This window comes from Equus przewalskii, chromosome 3, assembly GCF_037783145.1.
Source record: "Equus przewalskii isolate Varuska chromosome 3, EquPr2, whole genome shotgun sequence".
NCBI lineage: Eukaryota > Metazoa > Chordata > Mammalia > Perissodactyla > Equidae > Equus > Equus przewalskii.
In genome coordinates this window covers 62,929,515-62,954,107 of record NC_091833.1, presented here as the reverse complement: position 1 = coordinate 62,954,107, position 24,593 = coordinate 62,929,515, and the positions used below count along the sequence as shown (strand labels likewise).

The 24,593-nt window shown below is 37.3% G+C and overlaps 1 protein-coding gene across 2 annotated transcripts in view; it reads right to left on the bottom strand.

Annotated features, from left to right (window-relative positions):
- Window positions 1–24,593, bottom strand: part of ADAMTS3 (ADAM metallopeptidase with thrombospondin type 1 motif 3) — a 267,184-nt gene that overhangs the window by 50,405 nt on the left and 192,186 nt on the right. For both annotated transcript variants that reach the window (XM_008528165.2, XM_070614684.1), the window contains one exon: window positions 9,034–9,233. In XM_008528165.2, coding sequence (XP_008526387.1) covers window positions 9,034–9,233 — 200 coding nt within the window. The remainder of the gene's footprint in view (window positions 1–9,033; window positions 9,234–24,593) is intronic.

Genomic DNA, 24,593 nt, shown 5'->3' with positions numbered 1-24,593 from the left:
CATACTAGGAAGCATCCTTTCAAATGAATTGTTTTCTTTTCACTTGGTAAATCTTGAGATTAAAGCATAGACTCAATTTTCTGCAGGGCACTGAAAATTTTAGTAGGTACAATAGACCCAGGTCATTTCATAGATCTTAGCAAAAGACAAGGATACCTGCCACAGACAGCTAAGCATTACTGACAGGGAACATCTGGCACATTGAAAGAAAACCCACCCTTTTAAGCTGTTCCATCACCCTGTTAGAGAGAATCTTAAACTAGATGGCTAGCTGATTCAATTCAATCAGGGAAGTAACTGAATTTTCATTTCAATGACTGAATTGTATTTCTAACAGGACACAGAAACAGGTAAAGGAAAGATGTCAGACTTTTATTTGGCAGTGGATATACAAAACGCCTCCACTTTGAAATAAGAGTCAGTAAAGCTTAGGGAGGAAGAGCATCAGGCTCCGAAGGCAGAGAGATCTATCCTGGCTATGCCCCCTACTAGCTGTCTAACTCTGGAAAAGTCACCTAACTTCTCTAAATCTCAATTTCCTCATTTATAAGTAGGACTAAAAATGAACATATTTCAGGGCTGAGGAGTATGATGTACTTCATAGAAAGTATTTAGCACATGATCAGGCACAGAGCAAAGGCTAAATGTTAATTGGTAGCAGTCTAAGCCTTCATCCTTAATAACATTAAATCATTCTTGTGAATCTAGATCTGAAATTACAGGATTTCAAACCCCTTCAAAGTATTCATCACTAACCTTGATTCCACACAATCGTTTTTATTTTTCATAGACTATTCCTGTCACCAACGAGTTACCCCGGGGAACTCAGGGGTGGGTTTGGATATTTTAACTGTTTTTCCAAATTGTTCTTTTTTCTTTTGTTATGTTAAGGAGATGCAATCACCAACCACCCTGAACTGGACCAAGCCTCACCAGAGAGCTCTGCCTATGAACTTTGCCCTATTTTTAATGCTAAGATCTCTCCAGGAGGAGATTAGGCCTTATTACCATAACCTGCAGTGTACCTAGAAGCATGGTTTCCAACTGACTCTGCGCAACAGAATACTCACCTCTCCCTTTTGAATATTCATTCCCTATCCCAAATAAATGTCCCTGCTTCCCTTTGTTCTGGGATGCCTTGACTCTGGAAATGATTCCTCATGGTCTCCTATTTGCCGCAAATATACTTTACTTTGTGAGACAACTACTTCTTGTGTAGAGTCTGTTTTAACTTCCCAGGAGGGAACCCACTTTGGTTCCATAACATTCTGGCTACATAAATGGCACCATCATCCAGCAGTATTTAAGCTGGAAAAGTATAAATCATGGTGGATTCCTCCCCTTTCCTTCAGCCCCAATCTGATCCACTGGCAAATTCTATTGTTTCTACCATAAATACTCCCTTGTTATTGTAATCACTATTGTCCAATAAATCATTATCTCTTGCGTAGACATCTACAATTGATTTCCTATTGGTCTGCCTTCATTGTTCCTAAACGTCTCCAATCTATTCTTTCTAACATAAAAGAAGACATGAAGCTCCTTGCCTTCTTCTCCAAGCCCCACCTGACTCCTGGCATGCTAGACTCAAGCCACCGTGGCTTTCTTTTAGTAACTAAAACACATGTCCTTGTTCAAGGGCTGGCTCCTTCTTTTACTTTAAGTCTCAGTTGAATCATCACTTCTTGGGAGAAGGCTTTCTTGACCATCACATCTATGTATAGTCCCTATCACCCATTTGCCCTGTTAATCCCTTTCCAAGAAAACTGTTGGTTTCCTCTATAGCTCTTATCATAACTTATGATGTGTTTATTTGATTTCTCCATCAGTCTGCATTCTTAGTATGGACAGGAAATAAGCCTTTTGTGTTTACCACTACATACCTGGTATATAGCATTAAAAGTTTTGTTAAAAGACTGAATCAATTAAAATTTCATTGCAGTGTACTATGGGGCAGTCATGGTTTCTGATGTTGTAAATATGAAGCTTAATAATGGACAGTAACCACACACAAGGAACAAACAGCTTATTAGAGAACTGCTGTTAAGGAATCACAAATTTTACACTAAGGAGGGAATAATTCATGAAAGGTTCATAGATTATAGTCAATCCTGATCTTGACAAATGAAATATCACCAGGAAGGACAGAAAGGAGGAGGCAGGGGAGGAAAGAACAATGTGAAAGAGGTTATTTTTAGAGACCAAAGAACAAAGGCACGAATGTGGATTTTAATTGCCATGATATCTACTACCTATTGCTTGGGTTCTGAACACTACAGAAATTGTGAAAAGATGAGCTTTTCTGAAACCAACGTATCTTATTTCTTCTGAGCAAAAATAGCCACTCTAACCGAAACAGTGTAGCATATGTGTGCTGTTATTTCTTCACCTATAAAGTAAACGGATTACATTAATATGCTTCTTATTGTCCTTGCAAATGAAAAACACCATGGTTTTTGGTCTTTCTTTTATATTGTAAGCATCTTGAGGGCAGGGATCATTGTACTGATGGCTCAATAAATGTTTAATGAATAAGTAGATTCACTTTTACACAAATAACATTAGTTTGCTATTTTGCCTAGTAGTCCCAATACATGTAGATTTTAAACTTTGATACCAATTTATTAATGACTGTGAAAACCAACACAGGACCTACTTTATGGATTGCTAGACTAGGAAGCAAGTTAGGTGGGTTCATTTTAGTCAATCTTAGAATATTCATTCTTCCCTAACCTTTCCTTTCTCCTGTCATAAATGGTTATATTAAACAGAACAGTATTGCAAGATACAAAGAAAGGATAACATTAAGATATTGATGGCTTTAAACATTATCACCAAAATATGTAGAACTGAATATGTAAAGAAAGAAAAATGCCAATGACCCACAAAGTCAAGATGAATGATCGTAAATACTAGTTAGGTATTATAGTAGTCTGAGAGAAATTCTAGCTTCCAAAAGGATTAGAGTAGATGGAACACATATGTTTTATGTCCTTTTATTTGACTTTCACTTAATAATTTGGTAAAAATTTAACTAGCTCCAATAAAAAAAAAGGACATGATCCTCCAGCACCGACTTATACTTCTTTCAGATCAAACTAACACTTAGAAGAGTTGTTTTCATTTCATCACCTTTACCAAACTCTGCTTCCTGGTATTAACCTGCCAAGACCTTTATATTCTCCCAATATCCTAAATATAGTAAATACCCATCTATTGTTGGCTCAATGACTGGTTTTATAAACAGAGTAACAGAAGAAAAACCCTCTGGAGTTGTATAATTGCGATCTATCTTCATTTCCTTATTTTGCATTAATTTCTTTCATGCAACCTATATATATCCAAATTTAAATATATGCCAAGCATCTGTTTGGAGCTTTGAATGTTCAGCTCTCTTCTCTGCCTGGAATTCCCTAGCATCCATCTCCAAAGAACTAACTTCTAACTAACACTCAAGGCCAATTTCAAGCGTACTTCTTCCTCATATCCTTCCTCATTCTCCTACTTCAAAGACATCTCTAATACTCTTCCCCCCATAGCACTCAATCTATACACCCTCTCAGTCAATTACCATTTTCTAGATTTTACATTATACATATTTATTCATAACTTAATTTTCTCTAGTAAAGTACATCCCCAAGAGGGAAAAACATCTCTATCATAAAAGAAGGTTTATGGCTTGAATAACAGGGTAAATAAAGTGCCATTTACTGAGAAAGGGAAGAACAGATAGGCAAGACTAAATTTGTTTACTGTAAACTCTGAAGGTATCTGAAAAAGAACTATGCTGCAACAAAAATATAATTTTTAATAAAACTTCATCAAACTCTACACTTAAAATGTGTATTTTATTGTTTGTAAGTTATACTTTAATAAAAGTTGATGTTTAAGAGTAATGGTTCATAATTTTCAATATTGATTTTATTTACTATTAAATCATATATTCACTGCATATCTCTTCTTTGAAACATAAAAACTAGTCAAGAATCTAAGAATGGGCAATAGTCATGCTGTTTTAGAATATATTCATATCTGTTTATTTCTTCTTTATAGACAAGGCTTGGAGAAATTTCAAGATGTATAAAAAAGAGTTAAAAATGAAAGGCAATGAAGGCACCTGACTATTCTCTCCTTCACTGATTTATAAAGGAGCAGGGGGATGGGAAGAGGGCATCCTTCTCCTCTTAGGAAGTCATATCAAAATTACCTAGGAGCTTGTTCAGACTCGTTCACTTGACCCTTGAAACCTCAGAGAAAAGTGCTACCTTGTTTACATCTTTCACAAATTTGCTGTTTTGTTTTGGGAAAGCCCTCCACCTGTGTCTGATTCATCGCAGATACTTGCAAACACGTGTCTGCCTTCACATCACATTATCAGCCCCATTTCCCTTTCTAGTTGACTTTGGAGAAAGAGCAAATTGTGAGAAGAGCTTTGAGTTCTTTTAGAGCAACTGTAAGCTGCCCATCTGCTCAGCACCTTCTCAGTTCCAGGCATGCTGTGTTCACAATCTCCTTCCTTCTTTAGAACTCTCCTGTGAGCACAAGATGGCCATCCCCATCTAACTGGTGAGGAAACTGAAGTGTTGAGGAGTTGCTACTGGTATGAGGCCTCTCACCTTGTAAGTGCTGCGGGCAGGTTTGAACCCAAGGTTGTCTTGCCTTTCCACTATAGACTGCTTGCTGCCTCTTTCACATTTACCAGTTTTCTATAAAGGATACAACTCAGAAATAGCCAAATGGAAGAAATGCATAGGGCAATGTATGGGGCACAAAAAGTGTGGAGATTCCATGCTCTTTCTGAGTGCACCACCCTCCCAGCACCTTCATGTGTTCAGCAAGTCAGAAGCTCCACCCTTTCTTCTTCTTCTTCTTCTTCTTCTTCTTCTTCTTTTTTTTTTGGTGAAGAAGATTGACCCTGTGCTAACACCTGTGCCAATTTTCCTCTATTTTGTATGTGGGGTACTGCCACAGCATGACTTGACCAGCAGTGTGTAGGTCTGCACCTGGGATCCAAACTCATGAACCCTGGGCTGCCGAAGCAGAGCATGCAAACCCAACCACTAAGGCACTGGGCCTGCCCCCACTCTGTCTTCTTTTAATCATTACCATCACTATGTTATCACTATTTGAGACTGTTTTACATACTTCAAATAATTTTAAAAATTTACCTCAACTTTATCAACATTTTAAAGCCTTTGTTTCCTCTAGAAAAATAATAATAATAATTCCCATCTTGAAATATACTCGAAAAAACATATATCACCCAATAAATGTTAATTTGCTTTTTACCCAGTGCTTTCATTATATCATTAAGCTAATGAAAAGCCTCCATTTGTCATCCTTATCCTTTGTTTTAAGTCCAAATTTTCTCCCTCCCAATATTGTTCATAATCTTCCTCTACATTATTTATACTCATTTGTTTATTTATCCATTCTTTGATTAAATAGACGTTTAACATTTAACGATTTAAGAACTTTTCAAGATAAGAAAGTAGGAAATAAGAAATACAAGCTTTCCTTTAAGAAAGAGTCTAGTTTAAATTAAAGGAACAATCACGAAGCAAGTTACTTGGACCTGAGAGTGCTCCAATAGCTCAGCAACTGTGTAGTGAATACCATCTGGGTTCTGGTATGGAAACTAAATTAACTACCAGACAAACTAAAGGAAGAACATATTTGCTGACTACTCAACTAAGGCAAAGGTGTCAAATGAGATGATAAGAAACCAGCTCTTTTCTCTACCATAGAAACATGTTTCTCCCCAAATCAACGCAAGGAGATAAACTTTTTTGCTGTCAATTTTCTCCTACAGTTTATGTCTGAACCTATCTGACATGCAAAGACAGATTCTGTGTCTGTGTAGGGCTCAAATTTGGTGGGCCATGATTTTACATAACCATGGGAACTCGTAAAGCACGGCTAACATAGGAGATAATGATTACTCAAACGTTATTAAAGGAAAAACCCAATTTTCTTGACTCCCAATTCCCATGAAGCAGTTTCATTAAAATATCATTATTGGTTTATTTCTTGTCTCCAATTCTTATCTAATTGATGAATCTGAGACAAAATAATATTAGAGCATGCTCATCTCAGTGTTTTGGATCTAACAGCCTACACAGGGCAATGGGGGGTGAGGAGGTGAGGAAAGGATTCTCTCCACTGTCTGTCATGCTTAAAGCTGCCTGTCTGCCCCTATAGGGGAAACCTGACATGATCCAGCTAGAAAGGGATAGGGGTTGTGATTAAGATTGTCTAATTTAGAACAAGGTCCTAAACCTCAGCACTATTGACATTTTGGGATGGAGAATTCATAATTCTTTGCTGTGTAGGGCTGTCCTTGTGTCATAGGATGTTTAGCAGCATCCCTGGCCTCTCTCACCAGTGGTAGTCACACCTCCTCACAGTCGTGACAACCAAAAATGTCTCCAAATATTGCCAAATGTCCCCAGGAGGCAGGAGCTGGGACAAACTGCCCTCAGTTGAGAATCACTAATTTAGAATAAGGAAAGTCTCTGTGGCTACGCACTTAAGTCATGTGCAATTCAGCTCTCATCAGTAATAAAACTATTTATTCCCCATCTGTCTGATCACTGTTTCTATCACTCACTTGGTTATGACCTTGGGAAGGGAAGGAGAGGAGTGTTATTATTGTCTCCCCCAAACCCCTATCTACAACAATTACTTCAGATGCAATGAACTTATTAAATTTTAAAAATTATTTTCTCTTGTGCAGTTCCATTCTCCAATGCTCTATTAACTTTAGAATAATTCCTGGTATTTGAGACAGAGACTCAGCCTATTAGCTAACCTTTTTAATGGAATTAAAAACAAAACAATTCTTTTGACTGTTATTTAACCTAAAATGTAGCACTTTCTTTATTCTTTGACACCTTTCAAACTAGATTTACTGTCTGGTCAGTATATTACATCTATTTCTACTTTCTTGTCGATAGAGTCTACCTAGAAATCCTTTATATTTGCATGTGTCCTTCAAAACACAAAAGCAAACAAACAAAGCAAAATAAACAACAGGAGAAAAACAAATCTCTAAAGACTCCGTTTAACTCCCAGCTCCCTGGTGAATTACAGAATTAATGAACATCTTGTTGAGCCTTTGAATTTGATAAACACAGAAACTAAATCCCAGGAAGGGACGCGATTTGTCCAAGGTCACAGAGCCAATCGGTAATGGAGCTAGAGCGAAGGGCTCTGCCTCCTAAATCCTGATCTAAAACTCTCATCACTTCACAACTTGGATGACTGTTGTCATAATCCTCTGTCTCAAGTCTTACAGCATTTATAATACAGTGCCTACAATATACGTTGTAATAATAGCATGCCTCTTATTGCTCAACTTTTTAATTTTCTCACATATTTATTTTTTCCTCCTTTACTAAATTAGAAGTTCAGTAAGGACAAGGACCATGTCAAATCTCTGCTGCATTACTCCAAGAGCTTTCTAGAGTTCTGAGCACCTAACAAGTCTGTATCGACTGATTGACTTCCTTGTGGTAGAAGAAAGCAGCCCAGGGACACAGTGAATGAGGTAAGTGGGAATAGCATCTCCACAGGAATTTTTAAATTTTAGGTAATTTTGGAAGCAAATTTCATTTGGAAAACTGTGACATGATTGTATACTTATGCATATGTATCTAACACTGTACAAAGCACATGACTTGTATTTACTCATTTAATCCTCTCAACATTCCTAGTAAGGGAAGTCTAATTATTTTTCTTTTTATGTAGATGGAGAGACTGAAGCAGGCACAGCGAGGCTAAGCAGTACGCCCAAAGTTACACAACTAGCAAGTCATACAAACAGTTAGTCAAGAGTTAAAGGCATTCATATCATGACAACAGTGATCCTCTATACACACGTACTGTCAAGGCTGGTAATTTGTTTTCTGAGTGATGTTTAGTCTTCACAACAGGAATTAGTGTTCATGAACAAACAAAAATGTGTTTGAATTTCTGTACTCATCTTCCATTTCACAGAGACATGGTATATGTAGACTTTTATAAACTGACATCACAACAAACAAAACATATTTAACATTTAGGCTTAAATATTATAAATAAGATCATGATTAATAAAATTAATAATTTTTCTTCTCCAGTATAATTGTTTGAAATCTAATCTTAAGCATGGAAAAAAGAAGGTAAACAACGTAGATGCTCAATGGAATTAAATTAAAAATCAAAGCTGAAAGAGAGAGAGAATACGCTCAGGTAATAAATTTGCTAGATCAATATAATAGGTATTTTATAATTCTTTGAAGTGAAATATATAAAATAGAGTGTATTACTATTTCAATTATCTTTTAGAAATAGGTGGTTTGTATATTATTTCTCCTTAATTGCTCTCTGTGAATTCATAAGGAAAAAAAAAGAACAGTTTGAGGATGTTGACTAAATTTCTTTTGGATAGGAGTAAGGTTCATAAAGGAGAAATAAAGGACAAATTTAATGAGCCCTTTATGACTGCAGTGCAGCCCTGTGCCAAGAGTTGACTGTGCTTTGTACATATATTACCATTAATCATATAATGCTGAAAAATATTAGCCTTATTCAAAAGCTCTAATAACAAGCATCCATACAGAGTTATCAGGCCTAAGTCACTCCTTGTCATCCTGGGACACAAAATGAAAAGAACTATTTCATCCTTCATGGTCCACATCAAGGCATGTGGACAAAGTCCTGAGAGTTTTGATCAAACCCAGAACAAAATGAAAATCATAATTCATGTTATAGTTCCATCTCATTGTGACTTTTTAAATTTATGATTTGCCTTTGGTGACAAAGGAAAACTAGTTGACCACGCAAAAGAAAATTTTCCTTCCTGCTTCCTTGATTTCTGTTTTCTTGTATGTTAAATATGTAAATCAATATTTGAATTTAATGCAGTTACGTACACATTTTGGACTTGGGGTGAAGTCATGGAAACCCTCACATAGGTTTCCAAAAGACACTAACAAAACAGGAGAAGCGAATTAAAAGATCAAAAAGCCTCAAAAAGGAGTCACTACTCACAATGTTCATCAGGGTGAGGAGGTAGTTTTGGACGTGCTCTTTGCCATGGAAACGGACCACAGAGTCATCCACTCCCAGCAGAACCTCGATGTTGTAATCGTTTTCTCCTGCGTGTCTGCGGCGCCTCATTGTTTCATTCAGCTGCTGGTCAACGTTGCTATAAACGGTCCCTAGATCATCAAGGCCTTCCAGATCCGACTCTATCAAGAAACAAAAGGAACTCAGGCATTTCAGATTCCCCAGTGGGCCTTCTAATAACTTCCCACAAAAAAGAATCTTCTAGAGGGCCTATCACTATAATCCATAATCACTGAGATCCTGCTTTTCAGTTTATTCCTCAAGTAATGTACACATGCATATGATCAGACAGACCTCCTGTAACGTCAACATAGAACAGCAACACTGAGGGTCAAATAATATTATTGTACAGAAAGCAGCACCACCGTGCCAGACTGAATGTTCTGTGAGGATAAAAGTAGTTTAGTCCTCCTTCGGCTGTATTCCAGTGCAGGGAAGACAGGGAAACAGAATATGTGCTGGCTAAGTAGTTATTAAATAAATGGAGATGATAAATTAAAATCATGTGTTGATAAGTTTACAGTGGTTAATTTAAGTTACTATAATCATGGAGTGTAGAATTTTCTATCACATAAATTTAAACTACTTCTTTTTCCAGTAGCCTTAACTTAAATCAAATTCTACCACGTCAACACAACAGCATGTAGAGGTACGATTATTAGTCACCATATATTACTTATTTCTTATGAGTATATGAGTTTTCTAGTGAATGCTGCTAGGGAAGAAGTGGCTATATAAGGTATAGCCACTTAACACTTTAGGTCTCCACATTTATACTGGCCATCATCTCTGTAGCGGGTCATTTCAATTGCTATATATCTGAATCTGTGAGATACCAAAAGAAGAAGTCAGTCAGAAAATTAGCTATATCTGAAGAAAAATAAAAGCGTAAACAATTTTTTATTTTATGTAGTGAAGGAATTTAATTTTTTTATTTTCCAAATGGACATTTCATACACATGCACACACAGAGGGACACATATACATATATATAGAGATATATATCCATATATCCATATACTTCCACATCTATAACTATCTATCTATCTAACTGTCTGTCTGTCTATGTGGAGAGAAAGACTGAGAGAGGAATTCTCAGATTCCAAGTACCTAGATTATCTGCCTTCAGATTAAGTATCATATTTTTGGTGAAGAAAATGTTTTGGTGAACTGAAAAAAACGAAATCTATCATTTGGATACTAAAATAAAAGATCATATTCAAAACTGCTGGTATAAAGCTGAAAGTATATTAATTTCCATTTCAAATACATAAAACCTGGAAAGAATTTTATTTTATGAACTGCCTTGATGTCTAAAACAACCACATATCTAAAAACAAGTTTGACAGAACCAATTCTGACTCAAGCTTTATATGAAGGTTTATTTAATGCTGTACTGTGGCCTGTAAGCCATTTAAATCAGTGTCTGACATTAATGAATAGTCATTTTCCTCTCCACCTTAGTGGTTTTAGTAAAGTTGGGGGGTGGCGGGGGAGTGTCTCTTGGCCAGGAAGATTGATGACCAAGCCCTAGCCACATGGATCAGAAGTAGTGGAAGGACAGATCCCACTCACTTTCCACATTTAAAAAATATATAGACACACCAGCAACCTCCCCTACAAGTATGGGCAGCTCTGAATATGACTACTCAGGTTTGAAAGCTATACTGTAATTCACTTTGACCCAAGCCCAACTGCTAGATCACTAGCTGGGAATTCTCTCCTCATTGGGAAATCACATTGGTTCCACAATACATAAATAACTCTCACCATCGTCCACATCAAACAGAAAGCTTTCCTCAAAAGTTGTTTTTAAGAGCTGTAAACCCACATTGAGGGCAAGAGACTACACCTGCAAACAGCTTTACTATTTAACCTCGAGTCTTTTCACACACTCGAGAATATGAAAGGTTATGAGAGTTAACATACAAATAGCAAATTCATACATGAGCTCCCAGTTCTAAAAATGGCTCTTTCTGGCAGAACTGTCAGCAACAGTGTCCAATGGAAATATACTTGCAATGTCATCATATCATTAAGTCTGATGCATGAATGAAGAAGGCTGAGCACTTATTTCAGAAGGACCATTCATTCTGTTCTAACACACCTTTAGTTTGGTCTTTGCATCCCTCCTTAAATAGCGGTTTTCTGGAAAGAGAAGAGAACCTCTTTTTTTCATTGCATGAGGAACCTGGGAGGGAAGAAGGAAGGCTTTTTCTTTCCACTGTTGCCTTTATTCAATCAAGAATACTTCTGTCCCTTACGTCCCCCTGTGCCGTACAATGTTTTTTTCTATGATTTCTAAAATGGACTATGTCAAACATTTCCAAGAAAAACAGTGGAATAACTTCTGGCCCTTTTTATCTATATGCCCCACCCCCCACACACACACATCATTATTAATTCCAGACAGTTCTGAGGCTGTGAAATATCTTCCTTTATAATGAATTTTTCCCCCATGTCTACTTTATCATGTAACAGTCAAGTGCTCAGTCACACGGGCAACTATAATCAGATATAATTGGCTTCAAATCCTGGCAGTGTGATTTCATTTAAAATGCCTAATCTCTCTGAGCCTCAGTGGTAAAATGGGATAATAATACTTACTTTGCAGAGTTGCTGTGATGATATGATTAATAACAGTAAAAACTCTGTGCACAGTGTTTGGATATAAGTCCTCAAAAAAGAGTATTTACTACCATTACTACGATGATGATGATGATTTCCCATTAAGAGAAGCCTTGATTTTTTTTAAAGCTCTCAACATTTAATTTTTTTAATTTTTTTTATTTTTAACGATTTTATTTTTTCCTTTTTCTCCCCAAAGCCCCCCAGTACATAGTTGTATATTCTTCGTTGTGGGTCCTTCTAGTTGTGGCATGTGGGACACTGCCTCAGCGTGGTTTGATGAGCAGTGCCATGTCCACGCCCAGGATTCGAACCAACGAAACACTGGGCCGCCTGCAGCGGAGCACGCAAACTTAACCACTCGGTCACGGGGCCAGCCCCTCAACATTTTATTTTATATAGTACAAATCAAATAGTTATAGTTCTTTTAAAACAGAGGTGAGAAAAAAAATCTGGAAGGTCCTGCCATAGGTAGAGTGTGCTACTGTTCCCCGTGCTTCATTCCAGAAAAGTGATGTTCAAAGTATTTTTCAAGCTTCTCAGAAATATCAAAGGATCAAAGGCAATCCCCCTTAGTCCTTAGAGTGAGTGAGTTTTCTTTTTTCAAACTTTTTGGAAAATTTAAAACTTTTTGAAACTTACCTTAGGAGTTCCTGATAAGAATTAATTAGTATCTTGGAAAGCTTTTGATTCTATCATTTTTTGTACCCTCTCGCTTCCCAATTGCTGTACAGGAACTTTCAGAAAAGAATAATTTTGCTAGAAAGCCTGTTTTTATTGAAGTGAAATATTTTGGGGCAGACAGGTGAACAATCAAGTGACAATAAATACAGTTATTTTTAGTGTTAAATATAGGATTGTTAGCGTTAAATCAGAATTTTAAACTTACCAAATAGATAAAGTACAATAAAACTTGTTTTGCTGATCATGAACACTTGGGCTTAAGACACTGTCAGGATGCAATATGGCATGTTTATATGACTAATTATATTTACAGGAGATTTAAGTGTAGGATTGGTGAAATCACTCCCCACCCCAGAAGAAATTCCTATGGTCTGAAAAAGTACAGGAGACAAAGGTAAAATTGGAAAGGTACAAAAGTTCTGATCAAGTTCTGAATCTGATACAAATACATTTGGAATCGGAATCCAATCTTAAGCATACTGTGATATACTGTGATAGAATCATCTACCCTTTATCTATTCTTTCCTTCCTTAGGAGCAGAATATCAGTTTTATTTGAGGCGGCAATAAACCCAGCTAGAAGTCATTCCCAGTCTCCTTGATGACTAAGGATTGCACATGACTAAGGATAAGCCAATGAGATATGAGCAGAAGTACTGCTTATACCTCAGTGGCTTAAATTGGCTTGTGTGGAGGGCTTCCATAAAGGCTTCTCAAAGGAACGGGATTCATCCCAGTAGGCACGCTCCTTTAGCCCTTCCCTCAGTGTTTCTTCCTGCTGCCTGGAACATGGAAATGGTGTCGAGTTCTGAGATGACACTGGAATCATGGCATGTGCTGAGTATGGCAGGGTAGCCATGAAGCAGAGATCTGACCCCACGACGGCTGTGGAGCTGGCATTCCAGCCCTAGACTGCCCAGCACCAGATGTTGTTACACGTGAGGGGCAGCACTTCCATCACATTTAGGCCATGCTTGGGTTTTCTTTTATATGTCTCTGAACCTAGCCCTAACAGATACGACACTGACAATATTTAATTTTGTTGTCTAGTTCCCCCTACACTCCTACTCCCTTTGGGAATGAAAGGTAATTTTCATGTTCATAAGTGAATAATAAAGTAAGATTCACTTTACCAAAACGTCCCACAGCAGCTTTCTTTATAGTGCCTCTACTTCAGAGAATGAGGAAGAATCATACTGGTTTGCAGTAACAACAAATACACAATGAGTCTATATGTAGAAATTTGGCACTCTTCATGAACAGAACACTGTAGCGAAAATGCAGTGACTGAAATGCCACAAGCTGGAGTTTCCAAAAGTACATCGAGATCCTAAGATCAGAGCTAAAAACAGGCATAAAAACCAACAAATGTCATCTGTTAACATCAGAAGCAGAAAGGAGTTAATAAATAATTTTGTTGGCCTGTTTGTATCATCCACTAATGACTTTTCCATTGATATCTTTTTAAAAAGTTTATGTTGTTATAATTCCTAAAAAGATACGGTAACAGTATCTCCATATATGTGGGGGCACCATTCTCCCAAGATATAAAATGTTTCTGTGAAAAGCAGCTGAATCTTTCACCAACTTGGAAATTCCGTAATGCTAGTTCAAAGAACTATATTCAGGCCAATTTATGATGTCAGTTCTGAAGTTTCATTAAGTAACTGTTGCTTTTTTTAAAAAAAGGCATTACCATTGAATGAATATTACTTTCCGTGATTTCTTTTCCCCAAAAGTTCTAATTCTAAAATACACATTTGCTTTTGTTTTCACTGACTACTTTAAGGGATAGCATATGGCATTTTTTTAATGGAAAACTTACCTTGTAAATGAAAAAAGTAATGTTTTCATGCTTTGAGTTTGTGATCATCCGCAAACAAACAATACAAAAGTCACCTCGGTGTCCGATATATATAGAAAATCCTGACTTTTAATAAGAATCCCCTATATGTCAGTTAGAATGTTTTTAGCTACAAATATAGAAAACTTGAAGTGTTTCAAGCAACCAGGAAGAGTATTAGTTTGCATTACAAGAGGTCCAGAGACAGGGCGATTCCCGGGTTAATCACTTCATTAGTAGATCATTAAGTACCCAGTTCTTTCCATCTTCCATATCCTGCCATTCCTGGTGTACAAGCTTTGTCTTCAGATTTGCTTCTTTGATTATGTCAAAATGGCGGCACCAATTTCAGCATCATAGCCAGGTAATACAAATTGTATCTTCATGTACATCTTTCTTAGGAGTAGGCAAAAATCTTTCCTAGCACCTCTCAGGTACATTTAACTACATGTTTCAGTGGCCAGATTTGAATCAAATGCCCATGTAAAAATAAGAACAGAACCCTCTGTATCTTAGTTCAATCACGAATCAACCCCTGTCACTGAGGCCAGCCTCCTCTGAAGCACATGTTTAGGAAAAGTGTGGGTTTGTGTATAATACCGAGGTCCCCTTAAAAAAGATGAAGGGGTGAGGCCTTGAAATAAAGGAGGAGGGGAAATGGATATTGTACAGGCAACTCACCCTACTTTATCCTCCTTTTCAGATCCTCCTCTTCCTACATTCCCTAGTAATAGTTTTCCACTGGTCTCTTTTATTCTATCTTGGTTTGCATTCACGCAGTTTGTGTTTAATTTCTTATTATAATCTGTTTGCCTAGGGACCCCTTCTGCAGTCTTTTGGCCTCATAATGCCTTTTGAAAGGTCCAGGCCTTCATTCTCATGGTAGTGGACTCTCCTCAATGTTGCCTGTTCAGCCCCATTCAAACCATTCCTTAAATTAATCACTGAAATGTTTGGGTGTGGGGAAAGAAACCAAACGATGTTTGGTTGTCAGACAAATACAGAATTCTCTGATAAATTCAAATTTTAGATAAACAACAATTTCTTTTAGTATAAGCAAGTCCCAAATATTGCATGGGACGTATCTAATACTAAAAACTTATTCAATGTTTATCTGAAATTCAAATTTAAGTGAGAATCCTGTATTTTTCTTTGCCAATCTGGTAACTTTGGTTGAGAGGGAACTATCTTTCTCCAGGCAGACTATATAGTTACAGATATTTACACCACCTGGCCTCTCTTCCCTACTCCACACCTCTCTACTCAGCTCTGGCAGTGGGCATTGACCCAGGCATGGCCAAGCACTATATTCCATTTCCTTGACTCTAGTAATTGGTTAATGGATGGCAAATGGCCTAACTCATGCCAATGAAACTATGACCAAGTGCTGTTTTATTTGGAGCTCCTAGGAAAGAGAAGTTCTCACTACTAAGCTTGGAACTGGCAGAATATAACTCTGGAGCTGCTTAGGGCCAGCATGGGATAGTCGTTGGTCTAAGTTCAATTCAAGAAGAGGAAAAGGAAGATTACTTATGGAGAGAATAGTTAATACTCCAATGACGACTTTGAGCCTGTGAATTCAACCAATCCTAAAATCTTGGTCTTTTCAGTTTTGTAAGTTAATAAACTCATTACCATCTCATTTTCTTCTCTTACTCCTTTTTAAAACAGTTTTGCTTAAGACAGTTTGATGTTACTCCTTAATACTTGAAACTAAAAGAATCCTGATTAATAAACCCTACAGTCATCAATTGTCCTCATTTTCCTTCTCATTCTTTTTAAATAAACTATTACTAGACTATACAGTCCTTTGAAAAGGATGATATATTCTGTTTAATCTCCCAAATTAATTATTTCATTCTCTTTATTTCATTTTTAAATGAAAGGCTTTGTTACTAGGGATCTGTTTCCTATTTTGTTTCTTCTGTTGCTCTCATTTAGCTAAAATCATAAAGTTAATTTTGGAAGATAGTACCGTTTTGAATTTGCAAATTTTACTACTCTACACATTTAATAGCATTTAATTAACATTTCTCATCCTCTTGACTAAATTATAATCTTTCTTATTTATGGCTTTTGTAGTTGAGCTCTATTAAATCGAAGAGTAGAAGAAGTCCACATCCAATTTACTAGATTATATTCTAGCAATCTGACACTGCTAGAAATTAAAGTTTTCTAAGTAGGCTCAACTGCATAGAAGAGAGATAGGATTCCATTTATAGCTGTCAATTTCAAAGCTCAAGTGATTCCCATCAGTTGCTCCATATATGCTATTTTATTAAGGGTGGAAGGTTTCTCCACCTCAAACTTCCCCAGAAACTCTACTTGAACACGCTAAAGTTTTCTCCAAAGGCATATGGAATGATTTAATAGTAATTTAAGTGAACTATGAATATTAACATTTGCCATTTATTCTTTCCAATAAATATTTAAAGAACATGGCTACTTGACCTGGCACTGTTCTAAGCACTGGAAGTACAGCAGTGGACAAGGAAGACATGGAGCTTGCCCACAGAGAACTTACATTCCAGTGCTCAGCAGGGTAAGAAGAATAAAACAGAACGACTGGAGTAAGAGGCACAAGGGGAGGTGGGCACAATTTTAGATAAGGTGTTCAAAAGGCAGAAAATGGACAAAGATCTTGGAAAGTGATGAGGTGAGCCACATGAATATCAAAGTTATATTTCTGTGAGATATATGCAAATGTTTTATATATATATGTAAACTCTGTATTCATATTTATATTATAGATCTTTCAAAATGAGGTATAATACAAAGAAAATCAGAATAGATTCAGGATAGTAGTAGGCAGACCTTCTAAAATGGTCCCACGAAGATCCCCAGAACCTGTGAATATGATGAGATATCACTCCTATGATTACGTTATGTGGCATGTTTGACTGAAGGCTAGAGACATTGTTCAGGTAGGCCTGATCTAACGTTATGAGCCATTAAAATCAGAGAGCTTTCTCAGGTTGGTTGCAGAAGGGAAGGCCAAAAATGTGAACTATGCGAAGGCTATGATGTGCCATTGCTAGCTTTGAAGATGAAGGGAGTCTGTACAAGAACCAGCGAGAGGCCTCTACTTGCTGACAGTAAACCCCAGCCAGCAGCCAGTAAGGAAATGGGCACCTCAGTCCTCCAACAACAAGGACCTGAGTTCTGCCAACAACCTGAAGGAACCTGGGAGTGGACTCTTTCCCAGAGCCTCCAGATAGGGCTTCAACCTGGCTAGAACCTTGGTTCTGGTCTTGTGGTACCCTAAGCACAGAATCCAGTCCAGTCACCTTGGATCCCGATCTACAGAACTGTGAGCTATCAAAGGAGTGCTGTTTTAAGGCAGTAAGTGGCTTAAACTAAGTTCTTGATTTGTTATGCAGCAATAGAAAAATAATACAAAAAGAATAGAGCTCTAGGCTCAGCTCTGCTACGATCCATCTATGATTTTTGGAAAGATGCCAAAGTTATATGAGCCTCAGTTTTCTTATCTGTAAAATAAATGGACTGTGCTAGAAGATCACTAAAATCTTCTACCTGGATAAATTTCCACGACAAAAAAAAAAAAAAAAACACATAGCATTGGAGATTGGACTGGTGGTTACCATTGGGGAAGGGGGGAGGGGGGAGGGCAAAAGGGGTGATTAGGCTCACATGTGAGGGGACGCACTATGATTAGTGTTCAGGTGGTGAACATGATGTAATGTATCCAGAATTCAAAATATGATGTACATCCGAAAAAAAAAATTAAAAAAAAATAATTGGGCCATAATTTCACTATTTTAAATTATTAAAGATGCTTATTGTTGTCATGGCTTTTTGAACATAAATGATTAATCATATGTATTTGTAATTTATTTGTTGCTAAATGCTCAGTTGATACAATTTACAATTAAAACATATTTTTACAGGGGAAAAATACTTCATGAGAATGTAGAAGTCTATTAAGATATATCAGTAAGATATAATCTTCTTGTTCACCATTTAAAGAAGAGCACAGATGTCTATAAAGTCTGGAGACATAGACAAATATACATAATATTGTCGAGGATATCTTCAGTCTCTTCTCTGAAAAATAAAATGTTACCTATGTTTCCAGATTTTGTAGACAACCTATAAAAGGTTGAGTAAAGGTGACATTTAGATTATGTAAGAATTTACATATCAACAACATAGACCAGAATTTTATCCTGTGATTAAAAATTCACTTTATGCCTTTTTATCATGATGCAAGAAAATTTTACTAAGCTACCTCCAATAAATTTTTACTAAAACAGAGTTATAAAAACATAGATTTAAAGATATATATTATCATAACATTAAAATATTGAAGAAGTAGTCATTCCACATTTTATTTTTAATCTAAAGTGCTAAGCTCATTTGGATAATACTGATCAAACAGTTTTGACTTATGTTCAGATGGAAGGTCAGCTTTTATAATTATATCATATATAGTCAATATATTTAAGCCACATTAATTATTGCAAACTTAAGACAATTTCTGACAGACAATATTTGCTATCAAATACTATGAATGGAATAGTGTAATTCCTAACCCACAAATGATGACATTATCCAAGTTAAATGTAACATAGCACTTTTTTTGCATTCAAATCAAGTTGTTGAGCCATTCCTAAAGCGAATTTCCACTAAAGACATTTACTTGTTAAAATAAAACTATTCTTCATCTAAGGAATAAATATGACAGAGGAAAGAAACATTGTTATATTTACATTTTACCCATACAAACATATACCTATAATACATTCTCCCAGATACTAGTGATCATATGGAAGCAAAAAAAATGGGAGTATTTTTATATCTTCTATTTTTCTTCACATATGGAATACAGTTTTAGTAGGTGTTTTGATGTTTTCTCTTCTAATTCCAACATTTCTTTTAATCGACTGACTGATTTTTCTCATCATTTTGGGTTATATTTTCCTGCTTCTTTGCCTTCCTGGTAATTTTGATCTGATGTCTAACATAGTGAATTTTACCTTGTGGGGTTTGGATGTACTTGTATTCCTATCAATATTCTTTTTTTTAATTTATTATTTTTTAATTGCAGTAATGTTGGATTATAACAATATATAGCTTTCAGATGTACATCGTAATAAATTTCAAATTCTGTATAGATTACATCATGTTCACCACACAAAAACTAGTCATAGTCCATCCCCTCACATGTAAGCCTAATCATCCCTTTTGCCCCCTCTCCACGCACCCGCCCCCCCCCCACACACACCCCCCCCCCCCCCCCCCCGCCGCATACACTGCTGGTGGGAGTGTAAACTGGTGCAGCCACTATGGAAAGCAGTATGGAGTATTCTCAGAAAATTAAGAATAGATCTACCATATGATCCAGCTATCCCGCTGCTGGGTATTTATCCAAAGAACCTGAAAACGCAAAGGCATAAAGATACTTGCACCCCTATGTTCATTGCAGCATTATACACAACAGCCAAGACTTGGAAGCAACCTAGGTGCCCATCAAGGGACGAATGGATAAAGAAGATGTGGTATTTATACACGATGGACTACTACTCAGCCATAAGAAATGATGAAATCTGGCCATTTATGACAACATAGATTGTCCTTGAGGGTATTATCCTATCAATATTCTTGAGCTTTGTTCTTGGGTGCAGCTAAATTGCTTGAAAACAGTTTGGGCCTTTCAGGTCTTGCTTTTAAGATATATTAAGCGGGCTCAGAGCAGCACTCATCTAGAGCTAATTATTCACGACTACTGAGGCAAGACCCCTCTGTGTGCTGTCTGATACTGAGTGAATCATGAGACATTCCAGTCTGTCTAGCGGGAACAAGCACTATTCCTAGCCCCATGGGAGTGCGGGCATTGCTATCTTTAATCCTCTCAGGTGGGTCTGTTCCAACGTTTGCATAGTTTCCTCACATGTACGTGCTGATCAGGACTTGGCTAAACACTACAGGGGAACTTGTACAGTTCATCAGAGCTCTGCCTCTGTGTAGCTCTCTCTTCTCCCACGCTCAGTCCTGTGAACTCTGGCGACCTTCATCTCCCAGACTCTCAGCTCTGGCTTCTCAAATCTGAGCGTCTGTTAGGCTCAGCCTGGGTTCTCCTTCCCTGAGATTCAGCCTGGAAACCCGACAGACAGTAAACCGGGGTAATGCTGAGGATCATCTCATTTGTTTCTCATCTCTTAGGGGTCACTGTCCTTCACTTCTAGATATCCAGTGTCTTCAAAATGATTGTTTCATATATTTTGTCCATTTCAGGTTGTTTAAAGCAGGAGGGTGGATCCAGTTTTTGTTATTCCATTTTGGCCAGAAGCAGAAGTTCATTTAATTTGCTTTTGCTAAGAACACATGGTGGTTGAGAAGCTTGGATTTATAGGCATGTTACTCTGTAACATGACTTCGAATTTTCTATACCCATTCAGCTTTCCCTAAATGACATGCTATACACATTCACTCAGACTTGTGGAAGTTAGGTAGTAGTGAAACGTTTGGTGTAAAAGCTCGGACAACATTCTTTTAATCAAAAAAAAATCATACTTTTATAAGATATTAAATCTTCTTGAATACATTCTTGCAACACATGGTATCATATGGAAGGGAGAGAAGTTTAAGGTTGAGCAGCATTTATTAAACCTCAGAAAAATAAATTCTATCCACCTTTCTCACAAAACAATGTGACCTTCTTTGTTCATTAAAAGCTGGCAAAGCCAAAAGGTACTATAAATATGTTTACAGAAAGAAACTGTCTTCCAGGAGTAGCCCCCAAAAAAGCTACTTGTTACTTAACACAAACATAGAAAGAGTTCAAAAAATTAAAACCTTAGCAAACATAGGTGTCTCCTTACAGTCCAAAGAACACAACGTTTGAAATGTTCACCGAAAATGTTTTGCACTGAGTTTTTTAGAAAATTACAAACTCGGTTTTAAAAAAACATATTTAGATGATGGAAAATTGGGGGTGAACTTCGGGAAGTCATGTTACAGAGATAAAGGCAAGAAATAAATTCTATAAATCAGGGTTCATTGGGGGTCATCCCTTAAAATCAACAATAAGGGTCACAACAAGCAAGATGAAACCACTCAGAAAAGGAATCATCTTGTGATGAATAAAAGAAAGTGAAATAATGATGATTCATGGTGCACAAAATCTTAGTATATGTAAATTTATCTTTCTAGATTTTAAAAATCTTTTTGCATTTGTAAAGCAAGAAATCTAAACATTTATATTTTCAACTCAAATTGAGGAATGACGTATTTGATAGATTAACATAGATGTAGTGAAAACATTTAACCACTGACTGTCATCCAAGTCTATAAATACTGATATTTTCTTTAAACATCAGATGGGAAATCCAGACTACAGGTAGTAAGTTTACTTCTAAATGAGCAGCAGTTGATTTCATCTCAACTCATTCAGTAGTTTTAAAGATCTAATAGATTGGGAATACAAGGAGAATCCTCACACACGACAATGTGAGTTACTAGAAAAGGCTCATTTCCTCCTTTCCTCCTGCCACCCGCACAATCTTCCTTTCCTCCTTTGTTCCTTCCTTTCCTCCCTCTCTCCTATTCCTTGCTGCCCTCGTTCCCTCTTTTCTTCTTTTCATTCCTCTCCTCCTAACTTCCTTTCATCCATCCATTTCCAAACATTTCTTCAGCAATTTTTCAGCTTAGAAAGTGCTTCTAGGAATAAAAGGTGAATAAGCCCTTCTACCTTTTAGGAATAAAAGGTGAATAAGCCCATTTTCCATCACTGAGGAAGTCACAAGTGAACAGGAAAGGAAGAGAAATAAACAGACAGCAAGTATGCAACTGAAGAAGAACCAATTTTCTCTACCTGGAAGAATCTTGAGAATGATTCAAGAGAGGACGTGACACCTGAGCTAGCTTTTAAAAGCTTCACAGAAGTTAGACAGGTGGATAAACGTGTCGAGGAAACAGACATGACATGTGGAGAAGACCTGGAAAGTACTGATATATTGGGGGAATAGAACTTCAAAGAGGATGGAGCAAAAAGTAAGTGGAGATTTGTGTTGAGAGATGTGATTGCTAAGGGAGGTTGAAGCAAGACCATGAAGAATCTTACATATTTTATAGACAGGCTTAGGGCCGGTTTTCCTGGGGCAGTTCTGTATCATGTCTGTTATCCTGGCATAAATATCAGTAATGTTCTCTTTCACTCTCAAATGTGTCCTAGTTTGAACAATAAATTAAGTGGTCACCCCACTTCCAGGTCTCTCGGTCTCAGAATGTGATTTCTAGAAGGCAGGGCTGAATCTATATAATTCTCTTTTGTGCACTTGTGTTCGATGATAACAGAGAGGCTGCAGTAACAGGGCTTCCATCTTCTTGTTGCAGTGCCGTTCTTTCCTACTTGTGGAAACTGGAGTGGCGAATATGGCTAGTCGGCAGTTGCCATCCATTCCAACCTCCTTGTGGTGTGTACTCCAGCAAAAGCTGGAACTATGTTCTCCAGTGCTCTTATAGCTAGGATTCCAGATGAGAACTTTGTTAAGCTGATTAGATGCACTCATGTGAGATTTGAAGTCAGACGTGACCATTGTGGTTCGGGAGACACTGTGGGCAGTGGGGTTTTCTACAGCAGCGTCCTAGGTCTAGTCACTAGCTGCATGGATGCTGAGAGCAAAGTGCAGTAGCAATAGTGGCAGTTTTCTATCCTCAAAGAATATCTTCAGTGGCAAGTTCTTGGAGTGAACAGATACAGCAGCACCTGGCTCATTCACTCCCTCTCTGACCTCAGCAGCAATAGCAGCTGCCCAGGTGGGCCACTCTGCTGTATCATCCTGGGAACTAGTCCTGGAGCCCAAGCCTAGAGGCTACTCTTTCAATTTTTCCCACAATTTTAATGTGCACTTAATTCTTTATACTAAATCCTTTCATGCTTAAAATAGCTGGTGTGGTTTCAGTTTACTGGAACTGAACCTTGACAAACATATGGTAAGTTATTTAACAAAACTCGGTCTCAAATCCACAGCCATGGGATTGGGAGGGTTGGGCTCGTCAATGACCTGTAAGATCCCTTCTATCTCTAGAATTCCACTTCTGTGATTCTATACTTTTGTGGAGTTTGCCTAATACCTTTATTTTTCTCTCCTGCATCCCTCAGAAACTGCATCCAATTTGGCCTTTTGCTTACATTTCCATATAACTGCTTCACCAAGATCACCATTAATATACTTTTATTGTTCAGAAAATGCCCCAAAAACCATAGGCTGTGTACAAGGCAGAGAAAAGAGATCACTCATTCATTTAACAAAGATTTATTGAGCACCTATGACGTGTCAGGTGCTCTTAATTAATATTTTATAAACTCCTTGACCAAGTCCAAGCATTTGTTTAGACAAAACATTCCTAGAAGAACATTTTATCTTTGTCTGGTTTGTAATTAAAAATAACTTTCACTTCCCAAACTGTAGATACGCCTCCCTACCCCTCTCCATTCTGAGCTTCAGTCAGTACAGCTCCTTCTGGACAGACACTGACCTGAGTCAAATCAGTATTTCTTTTCCCTTCTCTCTAGGCCACTGTCTCCACTTCCAGCCCATTTTGCTTTCTTCAACAGAGAGAACCGTCTCTTCACTGATGCAGTCTTTCGGCTCCACATTTCACTCCCCTCCACTCTGAATTTCCCATATGTCTCTTTAGGTGGATGCTGTGCTCCTCAGCAACTGGCTGAGACTCACCCAAGGCCCTTTGCTTTTTGCACATATTCCTCTGGACAAATCACTCAGTCATAGAGTTCTAATGCATTTAACCCTTAAGTCACATATCCTGAGTTACAGGACATTTCTAATCGCTGTTCCAATGTCTTCGCATTATTGATATCCTCAAAGCATTTACTTATCTCAACATAATATATCCTTCAACAATCTTCCTGTTCGCCCTCTCCAGGAAATCAAAACCCTGAAGTCATTTTTACTCTGCTTGCCTTATCTGGCCATTGCCAAATTCTGGTAATTCTTGCTACACAATATTCTTAGATTTGCCACTCTGTCTGTATTTCTGCATCTGTACTACATTTCAGGTTCTGTCTATTGGACTGTGTCTTCCCTTTCTCTCTTCTCTGTCTTCTACACCTCGCCTATATTCGGCCATTTAAATTATCTTCTTTAAATGTTCCTCCAAGAGCTTTAGTAGAACAAATTTCCTTTCCTCATCAAATCTAAACCTTTTGTCATTGGCCAAACATTTCACTACCTAAAGTACATATCTCTTACTGTAGCCTAGTTTTATCGTTTCTCTGCAAGAGTTCATCTAATTATTTCTTATTACACAATCTACTCATTTTTGCCATTTTACTTATTTCATCA